The 23,685-nt window shown below is 42.3% G+C and overlaps 1 protein-coding gene across 1 annotated transcript in view; it reads right to left on the minus strand.

The window, feature by feature from the left end:
- Window positions 1-23,685, minus strand: part of LOC307242389 (gamma-aminobutyric acid receptor subunit pi) — a gene marked incomplete at both ends in the record, with an annotated part of 42,746 nt that overhangs the window by 13,076 nt on the left and 5,985 nt on the right. Inside the window, one exon of the mRNA XM_080016847.1 lies at window positions 1,114-1,226. Within this exon, the coding sequence (XP_079872973.1) occupies window positions 1,114-1,226 (113 nt within the window). The remainder of the gene's footprint in view (window positions 1-1,113; window positions 1,227-23,685) is intronic.

A 23,685-nucleotide genomic window follows, 5' to 3' on the forward strand; every position in this document is an offset into this window, starting at 1 on the left:
TTTTTTTAATGCATTTCTCATTTTCACACACATCAGGAGGAGAGCACTGGGCACAACACTGGTCTAAGATTCGGGGGAGGAGATATAAAGATAAAAGTTTCTTGAAACTAGAAGCAAAATGGATGCCACGACGCATTTCCCCCTTTAGTGGGGACATTCCTCGAATGGGTCTTTAAATTCTTTCTAATATATGTTTTTTGGTTTAGTGCTGTCAAATGATGGTTCGATATTGAATGCCATGGGAATTGTAAAAAAAAAAAAAAAATTACGTTCAAATCTGAAAATGAACATTCAAAATAAAAAAAATGCAGTCTTTCAAGCAGAAATGTATTATTCTTTTATAAAAAAAAATTGCCGGGCCTACGTCCACATACTGTACATTCGCTTTGTGCGCAAGTGAATGAGCTTTGTCCGTGTGCTCTAATGCTCTGTCTGTCGCTCTCCGGCGTCGGTGCTTCAGCACCCCCCCGCCAGCGCTTGTTGCGACTCCGTTACACTACGATAAACGACACTACGATTTTGTTGTGCTAAGAAGCAGAGAGTTATCTTTGAGTGCTCCAGCTTCGAGCGAGTATCGGGGACAAAATCACATTCATGGATTGAAGCTGAGGACGTTTTCCCATTTGCATGCACGCCATTATGTAAATGTGACCGTGACGAACGTACGTGAGGCAGGCATTCACCACCCACCTCCTGATCACCGTGCACTGTCCATCCATCCATCCATCCACCCTCCCCTCTCCCCCTCTCTTTTTCTCTCTCCACCTCTCTCAATCGCTCTCTACTATAATTATTGTTACGATCTCTCTCTCTCTCTCTCTCTCTCTCTGCTCCCCGGCTCTACATGGCAGCCCACTGCTCCTAGATAGGTCGGCTACTAGGATGGGTAAATGCAGAGAAACTGCAAATTTCCCCGTTGTGGGACTGATAAGGGTATAAAATATAAAAAAATAAATAATAAATAAATCTCTCTCTCTCTCTCTCACTCTCACTCTCTCTCGCTCTCTATCTCTCTCTCAATCTCCCCGCTCCCCTCCCCCAAAACGCGAAAGGTCCCACGAGTGTTAACTCATTTCTCCACGGTGGTGGCGGAGTGTCTGCGGCTTCCCTTACTGTCAAAGAAAGGCCTGAGGTACTTGTTGTATCCTTTCATCAACCGCTGAATGGTGGGAGGCAGAATCTCTCCCTCCTTCACTTCGGCGTTGAGCAACGAGTTCTCTAACAACCTGGGGAGAAGAAAGAGAACGAGAAAGGGAAATGAGAGTGAGCGAGAGAAAAGAGAGCAAGCTGGAAATGGGACGAGAAATGAGTGGTGGGGTTTTTTTTTGTGTTTTTTCGTCTTTCTTTGCCCTACTCCTGCACTCCTCTGTCTGGTGGGTACCTCAGTGGAACTCTTCCTCTTCTTCTCCTTATTATTATTCCTCTTATTCTTCTAAACACAAGTGTTGGAAAACCAGCATCGCTAATCTTAGAAACCCTCCTTCCAAGTGGCAAGAAAAAGTTTGGGATTTAAATAGCTCTATATAATAATAATAATAATAATAATAATAATAATAATAATAAACACAAATTTAAAAGTACAATGCCTAAACAACGAGGGAGACGAGAGATGAGTTTATCATGACTTCATCAACACAAACCAATAGTGCCAGTTGACAAAGACCTTGATATAAAAATTAATCATTTGACGATATTTGGGGTGAACCATTCAAACCAGGCATGTGACCTAATCCCTCCCATCCAAGTCACAAGCAAGTCCGAAGTCATTTATCCTTGGATAAGTCAAGTCAAGTCACATGATATGTCTAGTCAATTGCATTAGGCCAAGTCAAGTCCCAAGCCAAGTCATTTATTTTCCCCCGAAGAAACTGCAGTCTTACCTGCAGTATCCGGTCTTCATCAAGAGAAAAGACAAGGTATTAGCACTTGTCTAATAATAATTTTATTGGCCAACTTATCTAACCTGTTCAAAAGGTTTGGCAATGAACTGAATTTGAATTATAATTATTGATATCCAGTGAAATTAATGTAATAAAACGAAAAACAAATAACTTTATAGAAGCTGATTTATTTCTTAATTTCTTCTCGACCCAAAAATATCCCTTTTCAATTTTAATTTATCTCTAATTTGAACATTTTATGGGGAATTGTTTTAATTTATCTTTAATTTGAACTTTGAGAATTGTTTTCATTTATCTTTAATTTGAAAGTTGTCTAAAAGGGGGTTGCCCAAGGTAGCACCGCCCCCCTCTAAAATATGAGTGCCCCTCCTTCCTGGTGCCCGCCCCCCACCCGCCCCCCCAAAACTGCATTACTTTACTGTATTGCAGCCTTAAAGGCAACATTTAACTATATTGCGATATTAAGATAAATAAAATCCTAGACAAAATTTAGACTCATAGAATGATATTGATATCATAATGATAAAATAATAGTGTAAAAACATACAGTATATCCTAACCCCAACACCAACCCCAAACCTAACTTTAATCTCAGCTTTTTAGAACATTTTTAGAATCAAATCTCAGACGATATTCCGTCTGATACCACAGTATCTATAACATATTGATATATTGCCCAGCCCTAGAACTGTCTGTCTTACTGTGGTAAAGAAATTTTGAGAACCTTTCAAACTGGAAAGTATGGAACTGGAAGGAAAACTGGGATGGAGAAGGAACACCATTTAACTGTCATTCCCCCTCTATATAATAACTAGATTACTAAAATCATTTCCCATAACTGAGGGGGCCAGAAAACCTCCTATTGTGCGTGTGTGGGTGTGTGTGTGTGTGTGTGTGTGTGTGTGTGTGTGCGTGCGTGCGTGTGCGTGCGTGTGTGTAAATAAGGCTCTAAATATGAAGCGCTCTGCTCTGTGAAGAGAAAGCCCAGGGGCATGTACCGTGATGTAAGAGGGGCTGAAGCAAGACAGATCAGGCCATGTGCAGTGGCATGGGAATATTAAAAAAAAACCACTCATCTCCATACTCTGCTGGGTATTTCAGTGCCCTCCCACAGTCACTCGTGCAATGCCCCTGCACACATTCCAAGAAAGTGGAAAAACACCACGTTATGCCCCCCCTGACTTTTCTCGAGTAAGATCCAGAAAGAGAGAGAGTCTATACTCCGGAGAAAATTTACCCTAGAGAATAAAAAACTCGGTATTAGAGAGGTTGAGGATAATTGTATCTCTGTTTTCAGATTCCATGCTCAACCAAAATATAGTATAGTTATATAGCATTCGTTATATAATTAGCTTTGTTCTCTTTAATAATTTACTACTTGAATTCCAAAGACGCAAATTGGCTAGTATACCCTGCAGCTGATAACATTGGTCAAAGATTTTAATTGTATAAAATAATACAGGGGACCCAGTAAAGACCCTTGTGAGACCACCTTTACCAATCTTTTGGGAACTTGATTTAACACTATCGACTATGACAGGCAAGATACAAGAAAAACTAGTTTTAACCAGAATAATCAAACCCCATGGAAAACAACCTATTTAACAACAATTATCAACAGTATTAAAAGTGATAGACAAATCAAATAACTGCATGATCACAATATTGTTCCTTTTTTTCTTGTTAAAGTTGGCAAATCAGCACAATGGATGCGGCAGTCTTTTGTGCACAATCACATAGTCCCCACCCCCACTCCCCAACTCTTCCTCCTACCCCCAACCCCCTGCATACAAATATCCAGAGAAACAAAATCATATTTCAGGCACCTGAGAAGAACATACAGACATTTTATTATGTAAGAGAAGTATTTCAGAGGCCTAGTTTTCCGATTGCATCTGAAAGACTTTCATCCCACAAGAGTTATTTCTGCATTTGGTACTTTGAGAATAAGAATGTCAGACGCGCCTTTGTTAAATAAAACATGAACACGGTCCAATTTAGGTAATAGGCTCCTCATATGTAAATTGGAGGAGGATGATTTTTAACCCTTGTATTATGTTGGACAGATTTCACCCAACATACTTGATTCAGCCTGAGGTCAGGTGACTTTGCCTAATTTTGGGTCATGAACTTCTAGACAGAATATTGACATCTTGATGTTTTTGTTTATTTCTATAAGCACTTTACACCCCATTTTCATGCTTTGACCATTTTTGACCACAAAGGAGAATAGTCCTTTATGAACTGGCAGCTAGTACAAATAAGGCTACATTCACACTGCAGGCCAGAGTCGCCCAAATCAGATTTTTTGGCTTATATGTGACTCTCATGACAGTGTGAACAGCACAAATCACACGGAATGTGATCTTTTCAATTTGGAATTGGACCCCTTCCATATGTGGTCCTAAATCGGATCCAGGTCTGATTTTTTGCAATGCAGACCTCAGTCTGAAAAGTCAAATAGTAATTTGTGCCTTTTGCGTCACTCTAGAGCACGGACCGGACCGCTGCGCACAAAATGTTCACGGTCCGGGGATGCAAAAATAAAAAGAGTAACCCTGTGTTTCGGGAATAAATTCGGAATTCCTCAGCCGACTTCGGAACCGGTGAGCAGAGTGAGGCTGACCGCCACCGTTAAGCAGCGTATACAGCATTTTGTATTTTATTTTACTAAATTTCCTTATTGAACGAAACAAAAAAAGCACCGTGCACTTGTCTGGATTTAAAGATTTTAGCCTTGAGCTTGAGCCAAGGAACATGGTCCCACGCCGCCCGACAACCACCTGTGCAATCGCCTGCCTTGTTGACCTCTGTATGATAGCGTGCTGCGTATGACGTCTTTGTTACTTTTGCGCATGCGGGTCAGTTCAGGACCATGACCCCTTCACACTGGGAAATGATATTGGACACATTTAATAAATAATGTGAACAGCCAAACCAAAAAAAATCGTACCTGAGCAATAAATCAAAATGAGCACTTAGGGTTGCAGTGTGAACATGGCCGAAGAGTTTCTCTCTCTCTCTCTCTCTCTCTCTCTCTCTCTCTGTTCATACCACAGTTAGTGGAGAGGATTATTCAGGACAACACGAATCTGGTGTTTTTTGGTGCTTTATATACAAAAAATGAAATATCTGGTCAACTTAATATGATAGTCAGCGACTTGATGATCATCATAAATAATTTGTTTGTGGAGGTTAAATATGCATATCTCACAATTTTGAGGTGACTTTTATAGCACCGGCCATTTCCTGCAAAAACAGTATTCATTGGATAAACATCGGAACAAAATACAAGAGTTAAAATCAAGGTAGGTTTGAAATGTTGTGGTTTTGTGTTGGATTTAATATTGGCGGAGAAAAAAGTATTATGATAGGAATAGTTCACAAAACAAAGAGAGTACTGGAGCGTTGGAATGTGCAAAAAAAACATTATCTCTAGGAAGACGATAGCTCCTCCGAAGCAACGTCTGGAGACATTTGGTGAAATACAAAGAGTGACTGGGCCTGTCTTCTCTGCTCTCCTCATGTGTGGAGGAGATGTGTTCGTGTTGGTGATCTCGGCTGACGGTAGCCTGAGAGCGCCGTCTCCTGCAGATTTATTTTGGCAAGGACGGCAAACAACAGGAAACTCGCCACCGCCTCACGGGGGCTCAGGGCTTCACCTGAGTGAGTCCAATCGGCACAGACGTGGGGGCAACTTGCTTCCAGCTCACGGTTGCTACGCTGCTCATATTTTCTCATAAAGTCTCGTGTGCTGGTTCGTGAAGCCTGTTGTTTAAGCGGGCAGCCAACTTTGAATCGAAAGGCATGTTAGTGACAGCAATCTGCCAGTGGCTTTCTGCATTATGAAACTGGGCTGCCTTGTATGACCCGCCTCCTCAGTGGTGAGTGTGTGTGTGTGTGTGTGTGTGTGTGTGTGTGTGTGTGTGTGTGTGTGTGTGTGTGTGTGTGTGTGTGTGTGTGTGTGTGCGTGCATGTGTGTGTGTGCGTGTGTGTGGGTGTGTGTATGTGTGTTGGATATGCATGCGGATACGTTTGTGAATGGCGTCACCGATTCTAAGTGGAATGCCTGCTTCTGCTTCTGCCGTGCCAGAGGCAGGGGAGAGGATAACAATAGCAGCACAAAAGTAGCCTCAACCACGGAGACCGAAAATTGCGATGAAATTAAGCACAATAAAAGTGTGTATGTGCGTGTGAGATTCGTCCGATAAAATGGGCATAGCCTACATTTTTAACACTGTGTTGAACATGACTCACACATAAATGTTGAAAAAATTACAATGTGTAATAAAAATCAGGCGCACTCAAGGAACATGGTTATTGATCCAGTATGGTATTGATTTCCTGTAACTATTGTAACTTTTCATATTTCAGTATCAATGGCGAACCGATCATCTTAAGTATTTCAGAGGTTGCGCTCGAAAACGTAAAGGAAGTCAACCTAGAGCCTCCACTTTCCTTTCTCTGTCTCACCCTTTGCAAGGGCTGATCGATATATTGTTAAAATACCGATATAGCAATAAGGGATTATGGTCATTGTAATATCGTAAAATCGTTATATGTTGGATTTACGGCTGCATTACAGTCAAATAATGCCTCTACCCTCTTGGTCATCCACAAAATATGGTCAAATTATATATATCAAAAAATATTGTGGTATTTGATTTCAGCCTTCCCGTTCCATCCTTTTTTGTTCCCCTCTTACTCACTCCCTTACTCTCCTTCAACTGACCCTTTACTCCAAGGTCTCATAGTGGGGTAGTCAGTGCAGTGGTCTTTTCAAAAGTATAAATGGAACAGGCCTGGGATTAATGTGAAGAGTCCAAATTTTCCCCTGAAAGGTCTGTCTAGTTTTCTGTAATAGGTAGCAGGTAGCCCGTCACGCCTCCAAGGCTGCTGTGACCCCTGAATAAAGGCTCCCTTATCTCTCTCTCTCTCTTTCTCTCTCTCTCTCTCTCTCTCTCTCTCTCTCTCTCTCTCTCTCTTTCTCTCTCTCCCCCGTCCCCCCCTCTCGCTCTCTCTCCCCCTCTCTGGCCTTGTGTCCTGGTGGTGGAGAGGAAGGAAGTGCTCCCGCCCCGGGTGGCCACTCCACATTACAATCTGCGTGGGACAGTGCAGGAGCACGGCCAGGTAGCACAGAGTGTCTGTCAAAATCCTTACTTGCGGTTTGCGGAGGAGACGTAGCGCTCCCTTCCGACAGCGCTCCCAACAAGACAAATATAGAAGCAGGGCCTTCAAAGGCGCCCACACGACCACAGACTACTATCAACAACAGATTCGTTACCTCTCTGTTCACCCTCACTGTATCAGTATGGCAGACATATGTGTATTCAACATTTTTACATAGTGCAAATAAGTTGCAAAAACACCCACGCACACCCACGCACACCCACGCATGCGCCTCCCCACCCCCCCCACACACACACTTATATTCATGCGGTGGGGGGGTCCCTATCCCCAGGTGATTGCACGCTCTGTGGCGTGCACCCTGTCGAGGACGGCGCTGACAGACCCCCGACACACCTGCCTGACCGGCTGCACATCACGGATAACAAGCTGACACTCAGAATGGCCGGCTTCTTTCAAAACTCTCTTATTTTCGGTGAAACTGTCGATATATACCGACTTCAAATGCTTATATGATATACGTAAGTTCTATTTGCTTGGATATAATACATTGTATGCTCCTATTTCCATTCTTACTCCTATCATCATACATTGTACACATGATTAATAACAATTGTCTTCAGTGTTCATGAATAAAACTTCTACTTCTGAATCTAACATATTGAAGAAGAGAGCTTCATTGGTACTGAACAATGGAACATAAACATTTGGATGGACATTTATTGTACAAAACGTTTGCAATGCGCGTCAACAAATTGCGATCAGGCGATGATTGTGACAGATCTAAAACGACGGCAATGCGTCCAAGGGAGTCTTGAAGAGCAGATCAATATTTGGCCGTCGACAGGGGCAACGGTTTCACGAGACCCGTCTTGGCAGCTGCCTTTAGGCCAGGACACACAACGCTGTGGATCTAAACTCCGCCGCTCAGTGTGCTAATTGCTCCTCCTGCTAACCGTGCGACAGTAGTCAACTCCGATTGCATGTCATCCCTGCGTGCTCAGTGGAGGACTGATGCATTGCCCTTTTCACCTCTCCTTATCTAAACTTCGCCGCCAAAATTTACGGAACCCTCAGGTTAGTAGGTTCTGCCTATTATTTTTAGCCATTATTTTTTCCTTGTCTGTGCCGTTGTCACCACAATGAGACTCAGCTTTCCCTCTGTCTCGATGTCAAACAAGACAAATAACAGTCAGTATTGCAATTCTTACAAACGACATGGAGAGGCTGCTCATTAGCCAAAATATCCCAATTGCCTCCCCTCAGTGAGAAGACTGGCCTCAATAACCGAAACATCCTTGACTTTCCAAGGAGGAGTCTAGATCCAAGAGATACAACAGCATGGTGGCCTTTTGTTGCTTCCTGATGGGCTTCGGCAGCCGGTGACCTACAGCGTAGCGTGGTCCATGGTGGCCTATATTCTTTAGGTTGCTGTGGTGCTATACATGTGGGTGTAGATGTATAGGATGAGACAGGCAAATACTGGGTTGATGGGGGGGTATAGAATGGAAGGAGGCAGCGCCTTGGGAGAATTTGCCTCTTCAGATCCGCCCCCCCACCCCCCGCTTGCCCTGACCCTGCAACCCTGATCCACACTCACCAACCACTCAATCCACATAAGACTTCAGTACAGCCAGCACTTACACATTTCACAACGGATTAACTCAGTCCAACGTGGCCCCTGGAGGCAACTGAGTAACACTGCACCCCACCCACCCCACTGACACAATCACACGCTTCCTTCATCCCCCCCTCTTCTCACTCTCCTTCCATCGATTCATATTCTTCAACGCGCTGCCAACGCGCTGTCCCCGCCCTCCCAGGAGACCGCATTGGTGCGCTGAGATCCTTCCGGTCGCACAGAGCAACACTTGGCTCACATGTTCTGTGCAACCACTTGATTGATGACCTGTTACCTCAGGTTGAAAGCATGTTCAAAACACCAGAGTGCAATTCAATTGAATATTATCACGGCTTGACTTCTTTCATCACGGGGGCAATGTCCTTCTGCTGCGCTCTCAGCCTCCCCAACACACTTCCATGCACAGGTCCACCGCCAGATCCGAACACTGCGGTCATTCGGTTTAACAGAATTTGTCTCATATTGATTGCACTGCAAATTTCTCGACATCCCAACAATGAAAATGCAAGGTATATCCCCATGGAATGTGTCATCTATTTGAGTGCTAAGGTATAGAATTTACATTTGCATCAAATTACGTAGGAGCTTTCGGCGCTTTTGCGCAAACTACGATTTAAATCACTATCACTGTATATGCAAATTTCACATACAAAGACATATTAAGTAGGTTCTCAATGGGTGCGCAACATTATAAAAAAATCAATAACGCAGATGTCTTTCAAATGCCTCATGAATGACTTTCATGTCTTCATCTTTGAGACCGATCGCATGGAAAACCTGGAGGCCAAGGTTAATTTCCATATGCATCGGAAATGCGAGGAAGAGTTCGAGTGTACAAAGGCCTCATTACAGTCTACCTTATGAGGCACTTTCTAGGCCCGGGGCTCACGTTGCCCAGTGACAGGCGGTTGGGGAGAACAGGTAAAACATATGGCATAAGCTCCATCCTCAAGGTGCCCCGGAAATGTTCGCCGCTCACTGGATGCTGCGCCTGTCAGGTCGCATTAAATGTCTTCTTTTCATTCTTTGGAGAGAATATTCATTTTTTCAGCTGTGAAATGGGATTTCAGGGAAAGTCACTGCTGCTCTCAAACACCAAGATTATTCTCCCGCTCATAGGGGACTTTTGAGGCATCCTGAGACCCTCGGTAACTCCATGCGCCAGCCACAGTGAGAAAGAAAACTCCTCCAGAGTTTGTGTCTGGGGCTTTGTGGATAAAAGCAGCTGTTTCTCCCTGTCATGCCATAAGCTCCTCCACATAGGAGAATAGAAGAAGCCAAACACATGACTATTACCCCCCTTCATGAGCCCACCTGCCCCCCTGCAATTTGAATATCAATTTTCCCATGCAATCCAAACCAGATGGAATTCAATTTTATTCTCAAAACGTATTTTTCCGCTAATTAATTTGCACCGACAGATGTTACAATGCCGCACAAATACACAAGATCCCCATCCCCCTCAAGTTTCTCGCTATTACTTAAAAATAATCGGCTTTAAAAAAATCACCTTCACCTTGACACCTATTTCTTTGAGAACGTGCCCTGCGAGGGATTTCAAGGCTTACTGTTTTAGATTATCTTAGATGATGTATTGTGTGCGTGCACTGTTATTCAGTTACCTTCCCGATAATGAGCGCCTCTTTCAGGATGGTTATACAGACACAGATCGGGCTATTGATCATGGAGCAGATAGAGAGCGCTTTGTCAGTGATGACTTCCACTCCATTATCTCCAGCCAATTAAAGTGAAGTATTGCCAGCTTGACAGCCACAACTATACACAACAACGCGCATTGATCACATCAATTGTGTTCAGAATGTAACCACTGGCTTGAGCCATCAAACGAGCGCTCATTGACTTGGTTCTTATAAACCGTCAACTCAAGATTGTCTATATTGCGCACCTTGGTCCAATTCCATCAGCTCCGGTCTTAAGAGAGCAATGGTTCTCAGCAGTGACGTCACTCCTGAAATGTGCTGTTGGCATAGAGTCCAAGGTCCCTTGCAGATACTGTAATCAACTTTACGGCCAAGATACAAAAGTTACAAAAACTCGATACTGTGATGGCCCTGGGAGCTCAATGCACTGCTACTTAGAAAACACATGCAAATAGACAAAACACAAATGCAAATTAAGAAAACATCTTCACCAATATTACAACACGGTGCATGCACAGCATTTGGAAAAAGTCCAGACGTGCTGAACGAACTGCATCCCAAAATTCTTTGCAGAGATGAAAAACTCAACCACATTAACGCAAAACACAAACGCAAAACCACATTATGGAACTGGCGAGATTAGTCTGTGATAGTTGCAGCTCCAGGTTATTACTTGTATAAATTCTTATATCATTACAGACACAAAAAAATTTAGTTGAATACATTTCATTACAGATAAATCAGTGCATCTTGTGTGGCTCACTCCCTTAATCGTGTGGCTCACTTCCGTAATGTGGCTTTTGCGTTTGTGTTTTCTGTTCAGGCGCTTGAGTTTTCTCTTAATGCGTTTGTGTTTCATATTAATGCGGTTGTGTATTCATTAATGTGGTTGTGTATTCAGTAAATGCGTTTGTGTTTTCCGTTGATGCAGTTTTGTTTTCAGTTAATGCGGTTGAGTTTTGGTATTGGCAAAGCATTTTGGGATGCAGTTTGTTCAAGACGTCTGGATTTGCAGCGCGTTCTCTAAATGCTGCGCATGTGTTGTCATATTGGTGAAGATGTTTGATGTTTCTTGGATGTTTTCTTTGCTTGTGGTTTGTCTATATGCGTGTGTTTTCTTAAGTCGCAGTGTGTTGAACTCTCAGGGCCACTGTACAATACACTGTAATGGATATTCCCATTCCCGTTCCCAATAACAGATGAATGCATTATGTGTGTATGTAAGGAAGTACATTTTAATGGAATGTCACACCTTGAGAAAATGGAAACCGCGACAAACAACGAGCATGTCGATGCAACAGTTGTTATTCTTCTCAAAATGTCAAAGTGATTAAGTACCTCTTTTGTTCATCTGCCGTAGGAAAAAATCCAACCTCTGAGGAGCAGGGGTGACCTGTTTTCTGCCTGATAGTTATCGATCTGGCCTCTCACCCGCCTTGCCCCATGTAGCCGTAACAAGACGCTGTGCTCAGAGTCAAGCATGAGTAATTGATTGGATGCATGCGGTAATGGGCTTAATGGGCACGATCGGGGGAAGTTTGGCTTCTGTGACGGGCGGCAAATTCCGTTCTCTTTCCTCCGACAATGACCAAAACAATGTCCAGTGTTGTGAGATAATGCAATTTCCATTAAGTGCAAAACACCGATGTAAATTTGAATGCAGCATTTCACACGTTTTCCAGAAGCCACAAAAGCAAAGCTGGCCACCCATACTGGAAACCAGACCTCATCTCTGCTGCATCCATTACAGTACAAAGAGGGGCGAATTAACAAAGGATGGATTGCGGTCACTAATAGCACCATGATTTGTACATGAATTGCGCCCCCTATCTGCGCCGTCTATCTAGCGTCCAATTCACAAAGGATATTGCGCTAATGATTTGACAGCACAAACATACCCATAAAGTTTTGCTGCTGAGTGCAATTTGGCCTTGTTTTATATCTGATCGCAATTATCCATGTGGAAAAGTAAATGATCCGTGGGTCAGCAGGGTGGGGGGGGGGGTATCTTCATTGTCGAAACAGTGTTTAATTTAATGAAAATGTAAAATTGTAACTAAATACTTGGACGGTTTGAAAATAATGGAAATTGTCCGGCTGGGGTGGGGGGTGGGTAACTGGGCAACAGGGTCTTCCAGTGTCACGCAATGGGGTATCTGCGTAATGGGGTGGGGGGCGGTGGGGGCGGGGGAACCCGGGTTTTACTTTGTACTTTGAGGTCCATGTGCAGTGACTATAAAACATTTAAATAGTATGAGTAAATCTATAATTAAACGTACTCTTCCCATACAGTTTATTTATTGCATGAATAAAATCTGTATATATTTGAATTTTTACTAAAGAAATTTTAATTCTCACTGAATCTTAATATTACAATGTAGAAATGATGACAGTTTATATAAAATAATTTACCCTTCCAAGTTCCGGGCTGCTGGATGCAAAAGGCTGCGGCCTGCAGCACTGTGAGGTTCGATGCAGTCTGTGGTTCAAAGCCAAACTTTTTAGTTGTCTTTTCCAATATCTTTTGAGTTAAATGGGAATTGTAGAACAGTTTTGGTCAACATTTGTAACGCCTTTTTTGTACAATACATTTTTTGCAAGTTCCAACAAGTTGCTTTTGAAGTGCATATTGAAAACCATCGACTGCTTCCCTTTCTGCTACCTTCAGATGCCATGACAGTTATAATAATAATAATAATAATAATAATAATAATAATAATAACGTCAAAATGTAATTTCAGGATCACTGCGGCAGCGCAGTTAAAGGTGCATTTTGGTGCATGCGGATGCTATGAGAATGAAACGCTCGCTTTTTGTTATTTACGCCGGTTCAGCCGCCCTAATGGAACCCTGTCAAAAAGGGTGAGACAGCAGGGTAAACAGCGTATGCAGAGTAGCAGATGAGTAGCTCAAAACACAGTCTGAATAGAAATGCCAGTACACCACTTTAGAAAAAGCATGTGGAAAAACTATACAGTACTGACCTTTGTAAAATAACTTCTCTGTAAGGGCATCATAAATTCATGTACTACTTTTTGCATTAGTATTGAGCACTTGTCATTTGGCATAGCCATGCATGACACAGTGTGTTCCAGCGATATCGGGTTGTAGTCTTCTCATCGGGAACTCTGCCATACTAAGTTAACCGCAATTGAGAATAAAACTGGGTAGACTGTTAATTTGCCTCAACCCAACCAACGAAAACTCACTATTCATTTACTATTGCGGCATTTCTAACATTGCCTTACAAACAAACCCCCCTAGAATCTGGACACAAACATTTGGAACATTGTAGAATCAAAACGATTTTACAAATTCTAGGCACAGTTTGTACAATTGGCGCTTCCTCAAAAAAATCTAAATTTTACATCCGATATTAAGTCCTGATGGTGAAACTTGTCTAGACCACTTGAAAGCAGGGTGATCCTGGACACCTCACTTGCTTCCTGGGAAACCAGTGAGTCTGTGCAGGATGTTGGCGGCAGGGTGAGAAGAGATTGAATTGCTGGTCTTATTGGCAAAGAAAAAAAACGCAATTCTGACTCTGAACCTTCCCACTTTGTCTGATGGTCGCGTTTTAGTTCAATGTTTCTCTGAATTAAAGTTTACATCTTGAACTTTGCAAATAAGTCCGATTTTTATATAATACATCAATAAATATATATATGTGTGTGTGTATGTGTGTGTGTGTGTGTGTGTGTGTGTGTATGTGTCCTTATTTTGTGCCTTCCTCTGCTGATTCGTGTCACAAAGAGGCTTTACCATGTGTTTTTCTTCTTGAATATAAATATTATTAATTGAATATACAGAAAACATGGTATATTACCATATACACCAATCAACCACATAATTAAAACCACCACTAATAACCACTAATATTGTGAAGCTCTCTCTCGTGCCTCCAAAACAGCTCTGACCCGTGGAGGCATGGACTCCACAAGACCTCTGAAGGTGTCTTGTGGTATCTGGCACCAAGACGTTAGCAGCAGATCCTTTAAGTCCTGTAAGTTGCAGGTGGGCCCCCATGGATCGGGCTTGTTGTTCCCGCACATCCCACAGATGCTGGATCGAAATGAGATCTTGGGAATTTGGAGGCCAAGTCAACACCTTGAACTGTGTGTCATGTTCCTCAAACCATTCCTGAACAATTTTTGCAGTGTTAGGGTGCATTATCCTGCTGAAAGAGGCCACTGCCATCAGGGAATACCGTTGCTATGAAGGGATGTATTTGGTCTGTACTACTGATGTTTGGTGAGTCCAATCCACTCTGACATTAATGACTGTCACTCTGCTTTAAAAATTCCTGTACTTACAAACCATAGACAGAAATCACGTAACTTCCCTGTAACATACAGGAATCTAAACAATTTACTTGCGGTTCGGACTCCAACCATCAGTCCCCCGCAAAGCCCTGCACCCAGAACAATAAAAATGTCTCTATTAAACGTCAGGTCATGAACTAATAAGTCATTTTTAGTTAATGAGCTTATAAGTACTCATAACCTGGATTTCGCTCTACTGACTGAGCCCTGGCTGGACTATCTCAGGTGATTTTAATATTCATGTTGACAGTCAAATAGACCCAGATGCTCAACACTTCATTAGCCTATTGGAGGCATTTGACCTCACTCAGCATGTTTCTGGACCCACCTACAATATGGGGCATAGTCTGGACTTGGTCATATCTAAAGGACTTAATATCACTGTGTCATGGATGTGACTATTTCAGATCACTGTTGCATATTATTTGACGTGTCTGCTCTTCCTGAACAACAGAGGGGTACCCGAACAATTAAAAAATATATCATTAACAATAATACCATTGAAACCTTAAAGAGAATTGTAAATGAGTTACCGCTGTTCAAGGCATCATCAACTGAGGATCGTGTGAATAACTCAAAAATACAAAATGTCACTGATAACATTGCACCTGTTAAAACTAAAATCATAGAATAACAAAAAGGCCCCTGGAGAAACGGAGCAGTTGTTAGGCAGCTTAAGAGTGTCGCCAGGCAGAACTAAAAAGGAGAAAGACAAAACTTCAAGGATAGACTCAATCAATACAATATAGAAACTAAACAGCTTAACAACAATCTAAGCTCAAACAGCCTTTAGACACTTATCAATCTGGCTTTCGACCTCACCATGGCACAGAAACAGCGCTTATTAAAGTTCTGAACGATCTACACATAAACACTGATGCTAAAAAACGATCTGTTCTTCTGCTCCTGGATCTCAGTGCTGCCTTCGACACTGTTGACCATCAGATTTTATTAGCGAGATTACAAAAATGGGTTGGCCTATCTGGCCTGGTTCCAAACTGGTTCAGAACCTACCTACAGGACTGGCAGTTCTTTGTGTCCATAGGAGATCTTGTGTCGAACAAGGTGGATTTTATATGTGGAGTGCCCAAGGTTCGATTCTGCGCCCATTATTGTTTAACCTCTATATGCTCCCACTTGCACATAAAGAAACACAAAATAAATTACCATAATTATGCAGATGATTCACAACGGTACATATCCCTATCTCCGACCAACCTACTCCCCATAGACGCCCTCACTCAGTGTATTAATGATATTAATGCATGGATGTCACAGAACTTTTACAACTGAACAAAGATAAAACAGAGACACTCATCTTTGGTGCAAAGGCTCAAAGACAGAAAATTGAAGCTCATCTCAGTTCTGTCTCTGGAGAGCAAGAATGAAGTCGAAAATCTGGGTGTAATCATAGATAGCCATCTAAAAGTTAAGAGCCATATCAATCACATCCCAAAATCAGCCTTCTACCATCCAAAAAACATTTCAAAATTAAGAGGAGGCTTCCTGTCAGACTGGCAGACTCTGAAAAATGAATACATGCATTCATAACGAATAGATTGCACAACTGTAATGGCCTATCCACCAGCCTCCCGAAATCAGCTGTGCAGTTAATCCAAAATGCGGCTGCGCACGTTCTCACTGGGACAAAAAGGTTTGAACACATCACACCTGTTCTTAGATCTCTACATTGGCTCCCTGTTAAAACTAGAATTGATTTTAAGATTCTGCTACTTGTATATGAAGCTATAAATGGCCTTGCACCTCAGTATATAAAAGAAATGCTAATTGTACACGAACAAGCAAGAACTCTCAGGTCCACAGGCAGTGGTCTTTTAACTATCCCTCGTACCAACTCTAAAGCGGGAGAAGCTGCTTTCTGTATCTATGCCCCAAGAAAATGGAACACCCTACCGAGGGACCTGAGAGAGTCTAAATCAACACTTTTAAAAGCAGGTTTAAAACCTTGCTGTTCACTACAGTCTATGACTTACTTCTGTGTGTGTGTGTGTGTGGGGGGGGGGGGGGGGGGGGGGGGTTTCTCTATGTTGTGAGATTTGTGTGTTTGCTCTGTATGCTGTGAGATCTTGACTAGGTGGTACGTGTCAAAGTAACATCCACATGAAAGCCAGGACCCAAGGTTTCCCAGCAGAACATTGCCCAGAGCATCACACTGCCACTGCCGGCTTGCCTTCTTCGCATAATGCATCGTGGTGCCATCTCCGCCCCAGGTAAACGTCACACACCCACCCGGCCATCTACATGATGTAAAATAAAACGTGATTCATCAGACCAGGCCACCTTCATCCATTGCTCCATGGTCCAGTTCTGATACTCACCTGCCCATTGTAGGCGCTTTCGGCGCTGGACAGGGGCGGCGATTGGTCTGCAGCTTCGCAGCCTCATACACAGCAAGCTGTGATGCACTGTGTGTTCTGACACCTTTCTATCATAGCAGCATTTACTTTTTCAGCAATTTGTGCTACAGCAGCTCTTCTGTGGGATCAGATCAGACGGGCTAGACTTCGCTCCCCACATGCATCAATGAGCCTTGGCTCTGTCGCCGGTTCATCTGTTGTCCTTCCTTGGACCACTTTTGGTAGCCACCACTGCATACTGGGAACACCCCACAAGACCTGCCATTTTGGAGGTGCTCTAACGTGGTCGTCTAACCATCACAATTTCACCCTTGTCAAAGTCGCTGAGATCCTTACGCTTGCCCATTTTCCTGCTTGCAACACGTCAACGTCAAGAAGATTTGAAATCTACGGTACAGTATATCGGGAATAGAATTGTGGCGGACCAAGGTGGACCAAGTCGTCAAGCCGCCGCTGCAGACAGGCGGTGCAGGCTCCCATCCCGGGGCCGCTCAGCTGCTGCGGGTCCGGCGAATCAATGGAGGGACTCCGCTGATTCGTCCGATCCCAAACCCTGGAAATAATAAATGTTTTGTTTGTTGGTGAGGATCGGCGTGCTTGTGGGACATGTTTGAGTGAGCCCGAAATGCAAGCCGCCAGACACGACACGGTGGGAGCTCACTTAAGCGCCAAGCATACAAACTATTTTCATATTGGCCTGCGAGTCCTTGATTTATAATTTTGACCCACAAGCCACCTATTTTTTTTAAAGAATGAGAATAAATACCGGCGCTGTTTCGCCTCCGCCTGCCTCCTCTCCCTCATTCCCTGCCCTGCGCCAGAACACACCTCCACAAGAATTTTTTGGCCAGAACACATAGCCCTATTTATATGTAGATCTATTTGATTGTAAATCCATGTTGTTCCCAAATAATTATGAAAACACGTTTCACTCTGTTCTGTGCAAAAAAAAAAAAAACAATCAGCAACATCGGTCACACCCAAAATTGCTAGAGCTTAATGTGGCCATGCAAAGAAGACAAGGTTGGTAAGGAAACATAATTACACCATCCGTTCCGCAATTTATATTCTTCCAGAGCAGAATTGTCTAAAATAGGATTTGACACAGCTAAAATTACACTATGACTGCATTTTGGACACTCACTCACATTCACATTTAATGACGTTTGATGTGAAAAAAAAAAAAATATACTGTATATATTGATGTTACACTCACGTTTCAGACTGGTGGACAACTTAAACTTAAAGCAGAGTTGGGGTGACTCATTAGATGCCTGGATTACACATGCTTCTGCTGAAAATCTACAGTCAATCAATAAAATAAATTCCATAAAAATGGAACAAAATATAAAACATAAAATAAATAAATCAATAAAAACATTAATAAGTCAATCATTTACAATAATGTCCAACAGCTAAGCAACGGTTGGAGACACGAGTAAAGAGGGAACGGCGTAGAGGCAGCATCCACCAAACCTTCCCTTCCTTCCTCCATCCATCCCGACCCTGGGGGTGCAGAGCTGTCACAAAGCGAGCCAAACTGCTGACAAAGGGCTCGCCGGCTGCATGGTTGGCAGCTAATCTGTTACATCAGTAGGAGTCATGTTAATTCAGATCCTCCGGGGGTTCCAGGGTAAGAGGGTGCACTTCCACTTTACGTGGTCAGGCAGAGTTCACCGTCAGTGCAGCGGAGAATAAGGAGAATATCTACCCACAGTGGTGTCAGGTGGGATTTATGATAATCATGGCTCTACTACAATACTAATGCAGAAAGGGGTTTTTCATTGTATGTTTTATTTGATGTTAACGTTGGAGAATTTATGTCACAATCACAATCCTACGCAATTCTCTCAAATCTTGCAGAAATAGACGCATTGTATAGCCAAACATGGTATATTCATATATTCATCTGTATGAGATTTGGCGATGAGATTACAATAAGGGAAAGTACGTACTGTACATACAAAAATAAAAAAGGCAAAAATACACAATTGCTTTCAATTTAGGATGCTCTACTATTATCTATTACTAATTCTATTGAAGGATTACACTTAATATTAAATGTATTCAAAGACACGCGCTGTGCTTTTATGCTATTTTTAGAGATATGTTCAGACGCTTTGGATGCACTTTGGTGTGTTTGATGTCACACTGTCACATAAAATTGCTCAATTTATAAAGTTGTTTGCCGCATAGTGTTTTTCTGGAATGCCTTTTCAGCTTTCAAATACCACGAGTGGCATGGAGATAGCATATGTACTGGCAGAATTCGAAAACCATGAGAGTCTGCTTTGTCTTGAAGCGTGTGCACGGTTGTCGATCAAGGGCATAATCTGCATTTCCCCCTTCGGCCACTAGGCGCGGTCAAACGGATGAAAAAGGATGGGGAAATTACGTTCGTCTTATAATTTCAACTTTCTCCTTGGATAAATAATCAAATAATAGTTTTAACTTTAAAAATTAAAGATCGTCCATTTGGGGAGCCTGAAAAGCAGCGGTGGGGATTAGAGAACCACCCAACATCTAGCAATCCCATGCAAAGTGCCTGATAACCCCCCCAAACAAGGGCTTCCATTGGAGTTGGAGATACCACTACGCCAACCCTCTGATCTCGGCTTTAAACCTTTTTTTTTTTCGGATAACTTATCTCGTAACGCCCTCAAGGCGAGCATGTTCTTTCTCACCAATCCCCCTTTCAGACAAAAAAAAAACGGTTTTAAGAACTTTTGAAGAAGGCCAAAATCTTTAAATAAAAGGAGGCCATGAGCGTATGCGATGACGGACTTTAATGAGCACGGAATGATGGACCATTATACAGCTGTGTGGGGGTATGGAATATGAAATTAGTTCTGGAAGTAGAAAATACACACAGTATGACCAATAAAGATTCCTTAGACAATGCTTCTGTGTCTTTTTTTTTTTTGAATCATTTGTCTAAAGACGTTGACAAAACAGACCCTCGCCCAGAAGCAGTGCAACGGTAGTTCGGCTCTGAGTGACAGGGCGGTGATTTGAATTAATGGCCAGTGGTTGGACTGGGGCACTAAAATAAAAATTATTTATATATATATATATAATGTCAAAATTAGCCCCACATGCAGCTCTCAGTGGACCCCATATTTCGACCACTCTCCTCAACAGAGTAGAACTACTGCACCTGTTATTGTGGAATAAAGTGTACGATGAGATGGACCGTTTGTGTCGTTGAATTGTATGTGTGTCTGTCGTTTGGACAGTTTTTCATTGCATTTGACCCCAAACGTGAAGACCGATCGTCTATATCTGTCAAAATATATTTGTCGAAAGCATGAAATGTAACTATTTATAATGTTGGTATGAATCTGAATACAACTTAACTTGATTATCGTCTTTATTGATCTTTTCCAATGGGGAATTTATTCATTACATTCATGAGGAGATTAGCACCAGGCAGCGATTGCTGTGTTTCTGTGATTTGCTCTTTTGTATCCCAAGTGTCTTGGGATGTCTCCGACTCCAATTACAGGAAAAAAATTGGAGTCGGAGAAAGGAATATAAAAGAACAGAATTGCAATTATGAGGTTTATCAATAAAAAATTATATGAAACATAAAGGGGTTTGGCTCCTTTAAAAAAGAAAAAGGATGGAGATTGATTTACTCATATTTTTTAAGAGGAGGCACAATGGGGAACAGTGCAGATCGGTCGTTTTTACATCCTGACAAAAATCCACTTCACAGACATCTGTGATCACAGTCCATTTACCATCTGCTGTTCGGTAAACTGAAGTAAAATCGCTTTTTCTCGAGCATACTTTGTCATTATGACTCAAGTACTGCCACATCCAATCCATGGATGATGCCGTTACCCACATGCTGCACACCCAGGGGCGGTTGCAGTGATTTGGAGGCCCCAGGCAAAGACCAATGTGAGGCCCTTCTCCATTTTGCTACACGCAATCACAGCTAGTGAACAAAAACTATTCGGAGGCAGCTTTTTTAATGAAAGGTCAGACACAAATGAGAATTGTAACTGTTTTGTTTTTGAGCGAGAAAACACTTTCCCTGCATTCTGGTGAATTTTTGTGTACCGTTTGTGCCTTTTCGACATCAATTTATGGTGGAAATGTCTTTATTTATGTGAAGGAAAACACAAAATTCAGGCACCGGGTGACCTTTCACAACTTAATTTTCGTGTGGGGTAGTCCCTGGACACACGCAGGTTAAAGCCTAGATCTAAAAACATTGAGACATTCTTTTGGAGCATCCCCCTGTGGCTTTCGGGACTTCTCTCAGTAATTTCCTATTGCATCCCATGCCGGGGGCGCACAGTCCGGATTGGAGACCTACATCAGTGCGCCAGGCGGGCAACCTGCCGAAACGCCCACTTCTGATGTGAAAGCAGAAACTCTTATTGCTATGAATTTCAGAGGGGATTTCAAAATAAAAGTCCTCTACTGAGTGTATGTGAATTTAGAAGTATAAAAAATATGGGTGTCACGATTCTCCAAATCCACGATTCGATTTTACTTTCGATTTTAAGGTCACGTTTCAATTCGATTTTAGATTTAAACCTATGTATTTTTTTTTTCAGCACTGACGGCTATGCCATTGTTCGATTATTAAGTCTTGATTCAATAAAGGAAAACACTTGTTTCTCAATAAGTAACTGTAGCCCGGGTTATAACTCTTTATGGTTGTAACTGGTGGAGATGTGAGCCAATTGCCTTTGCGAGATTCCAATTGGGGAGAAGGCGAGGCCTGGAGAGGGTGTACACCTGAGGAAGGGAAAGGAAGCGAGGGGAGAGTGGAAAAGTGAGGGAAATAACCCCCGGGTTATTTTTTCTGAAGGCACTTTACCTGCGCCCTTAGCAACCAGTTGAGTCAATTGGCAACCATTTCATGGCCTCTGGTTGCCCCTTTGGCAACCACTTTATAACATGAAAAATAGCAAATAGCAAACAGCAAACAGCAAACAGCAAAACATACAACCCCAAAGAAATAAATTAGATTGTTGATTGTTGTAAGAGTGGTAAACCAGAATGCTGCACGTGCGTTGGTGCATTTACTCACATGCGCACCGGTACACACAGACACCTTTTCACGTTTTAATGCCTTTCTTGGACTGCGTCATTGTGAAAACATCAGATTTCCACACAGTCAAAGAGAGTAAAATTGTGGATCCTCGTCATACTTCAGCAATAAAATCCCCGCACACCACGAAGCATCTCTCCTGCCGGGCTGCTGACAGCGCTGTCAGCTGAAGAGTCAATCACAGTGGACGGCAGTAGAGCAAGGTTATTACAGTCTGGAATGTAAAGAACTCGCTTTTGGGCAAATGTGGCTTTTTTCACGTCAATTTGGGATTTGGGTGACTAAATTGTGTGAATCGTCTGAACTGATCCAAAGAGGGTTTTTTTTGGGGTTGCAGCAAACCATTTTAGCTTTATTTTATTCTATCTGTCTGAGAGAACGTCACAACGATATTGTGAAACAAACTAAAATTAAAAAAAATATATACAGGAAAGAAAAAGGAGAGTTTTAGTCTTTGTAAATTTGGTCAGATTTGTCAACATGTAGCCGTTACAATACAAAGACCAGTTCTTATTTTTGTAGACAGACAGTATTAACAATGAGAATGGCTCAGGCCTCATCTGGTGGAGAGCTATTTTTAAATGGAAAGATGCAAATTTGAATTTACCATTGTTAACAATGAGGGGACAATAAAAGACTGTTGAGATTCTTATTGTCTGTGTTTTTTGCCTCCACCTGCCTCGTCTCTCTCATTCCCTGGCACTGGGCCAGAACACACGTCCACATCATGTTTTTATTATGAAGCACAAAGGGGATAATCCACCAGTTGAAGTCTTGAAGTGATGTGAACTCAAAAAATATTGTATCCTCCAAATACACAGGGGGTAGAAATTCACTCAGTAATGAATGACTTGCGTAGTTTTTTGAGTTAATGCCTCATCCAGAGTTGGTGTAAAAGGGGCGTTACTGACTGTGGCAGACAAAGGGCCGTGGTCAAACACCGGCTGCAGATGACAGCACGGTTCCCTTTCCCGCGACTGCTAAGCTGCCTCGAATCGGCCAAATCAGCACTCGCGCGGCGCTGATTGGTCCGACTCGAGGCAGGGAGATTTCTTAATATTTGTCCGTCTTGCAGAGGGGATCGGAACACAGGCTCGTCAGCAGCCAAGCAGTGGAACGCCATTCCTCTTGTGCCCGAGATGATGATGATGATGATTATTATTATTATTATTATTATTATTATTATTATTATTATTATTATTATTATTATTATTATTATCATCGTCAGCATCATCATTATTATTGTAATATTCATCATTATCAATTGTGATTGATACTTGTGGTGACAATAAAAACTCTCGCCATGTTGACGCACCACAGCCAGAAAGACTCCGTCTCCCTCCTTAAACCCTTACCTGCGGTAGACTCCCACATTGACATTTACAGAATTTTGTAGGAGAGCAAAAACAAACCTTTAATTAATTGTAATTGTTGAATTAACAACAGCATATACTGTGTGCACCTCTTCTACTTTGACATAGGCTGAAGAGACATACTATTTTTATTTTAAGTACATTAAAAAAAAAACAATTAACCAAGCTCGGTGCACTTATGTATTTTTTTAGTTTACAATTTTTTTTTTA

Source organism: Zeus faber (genome assembly GCF_960531495.2).
Source record: "Zeus faber genome assembly, chromosome: 16".
NCBI lineage: Eukaryota > Metazoa > Chordata > Actinopteri > Zeiformes > Zeidae > Zeus > Zeus faber.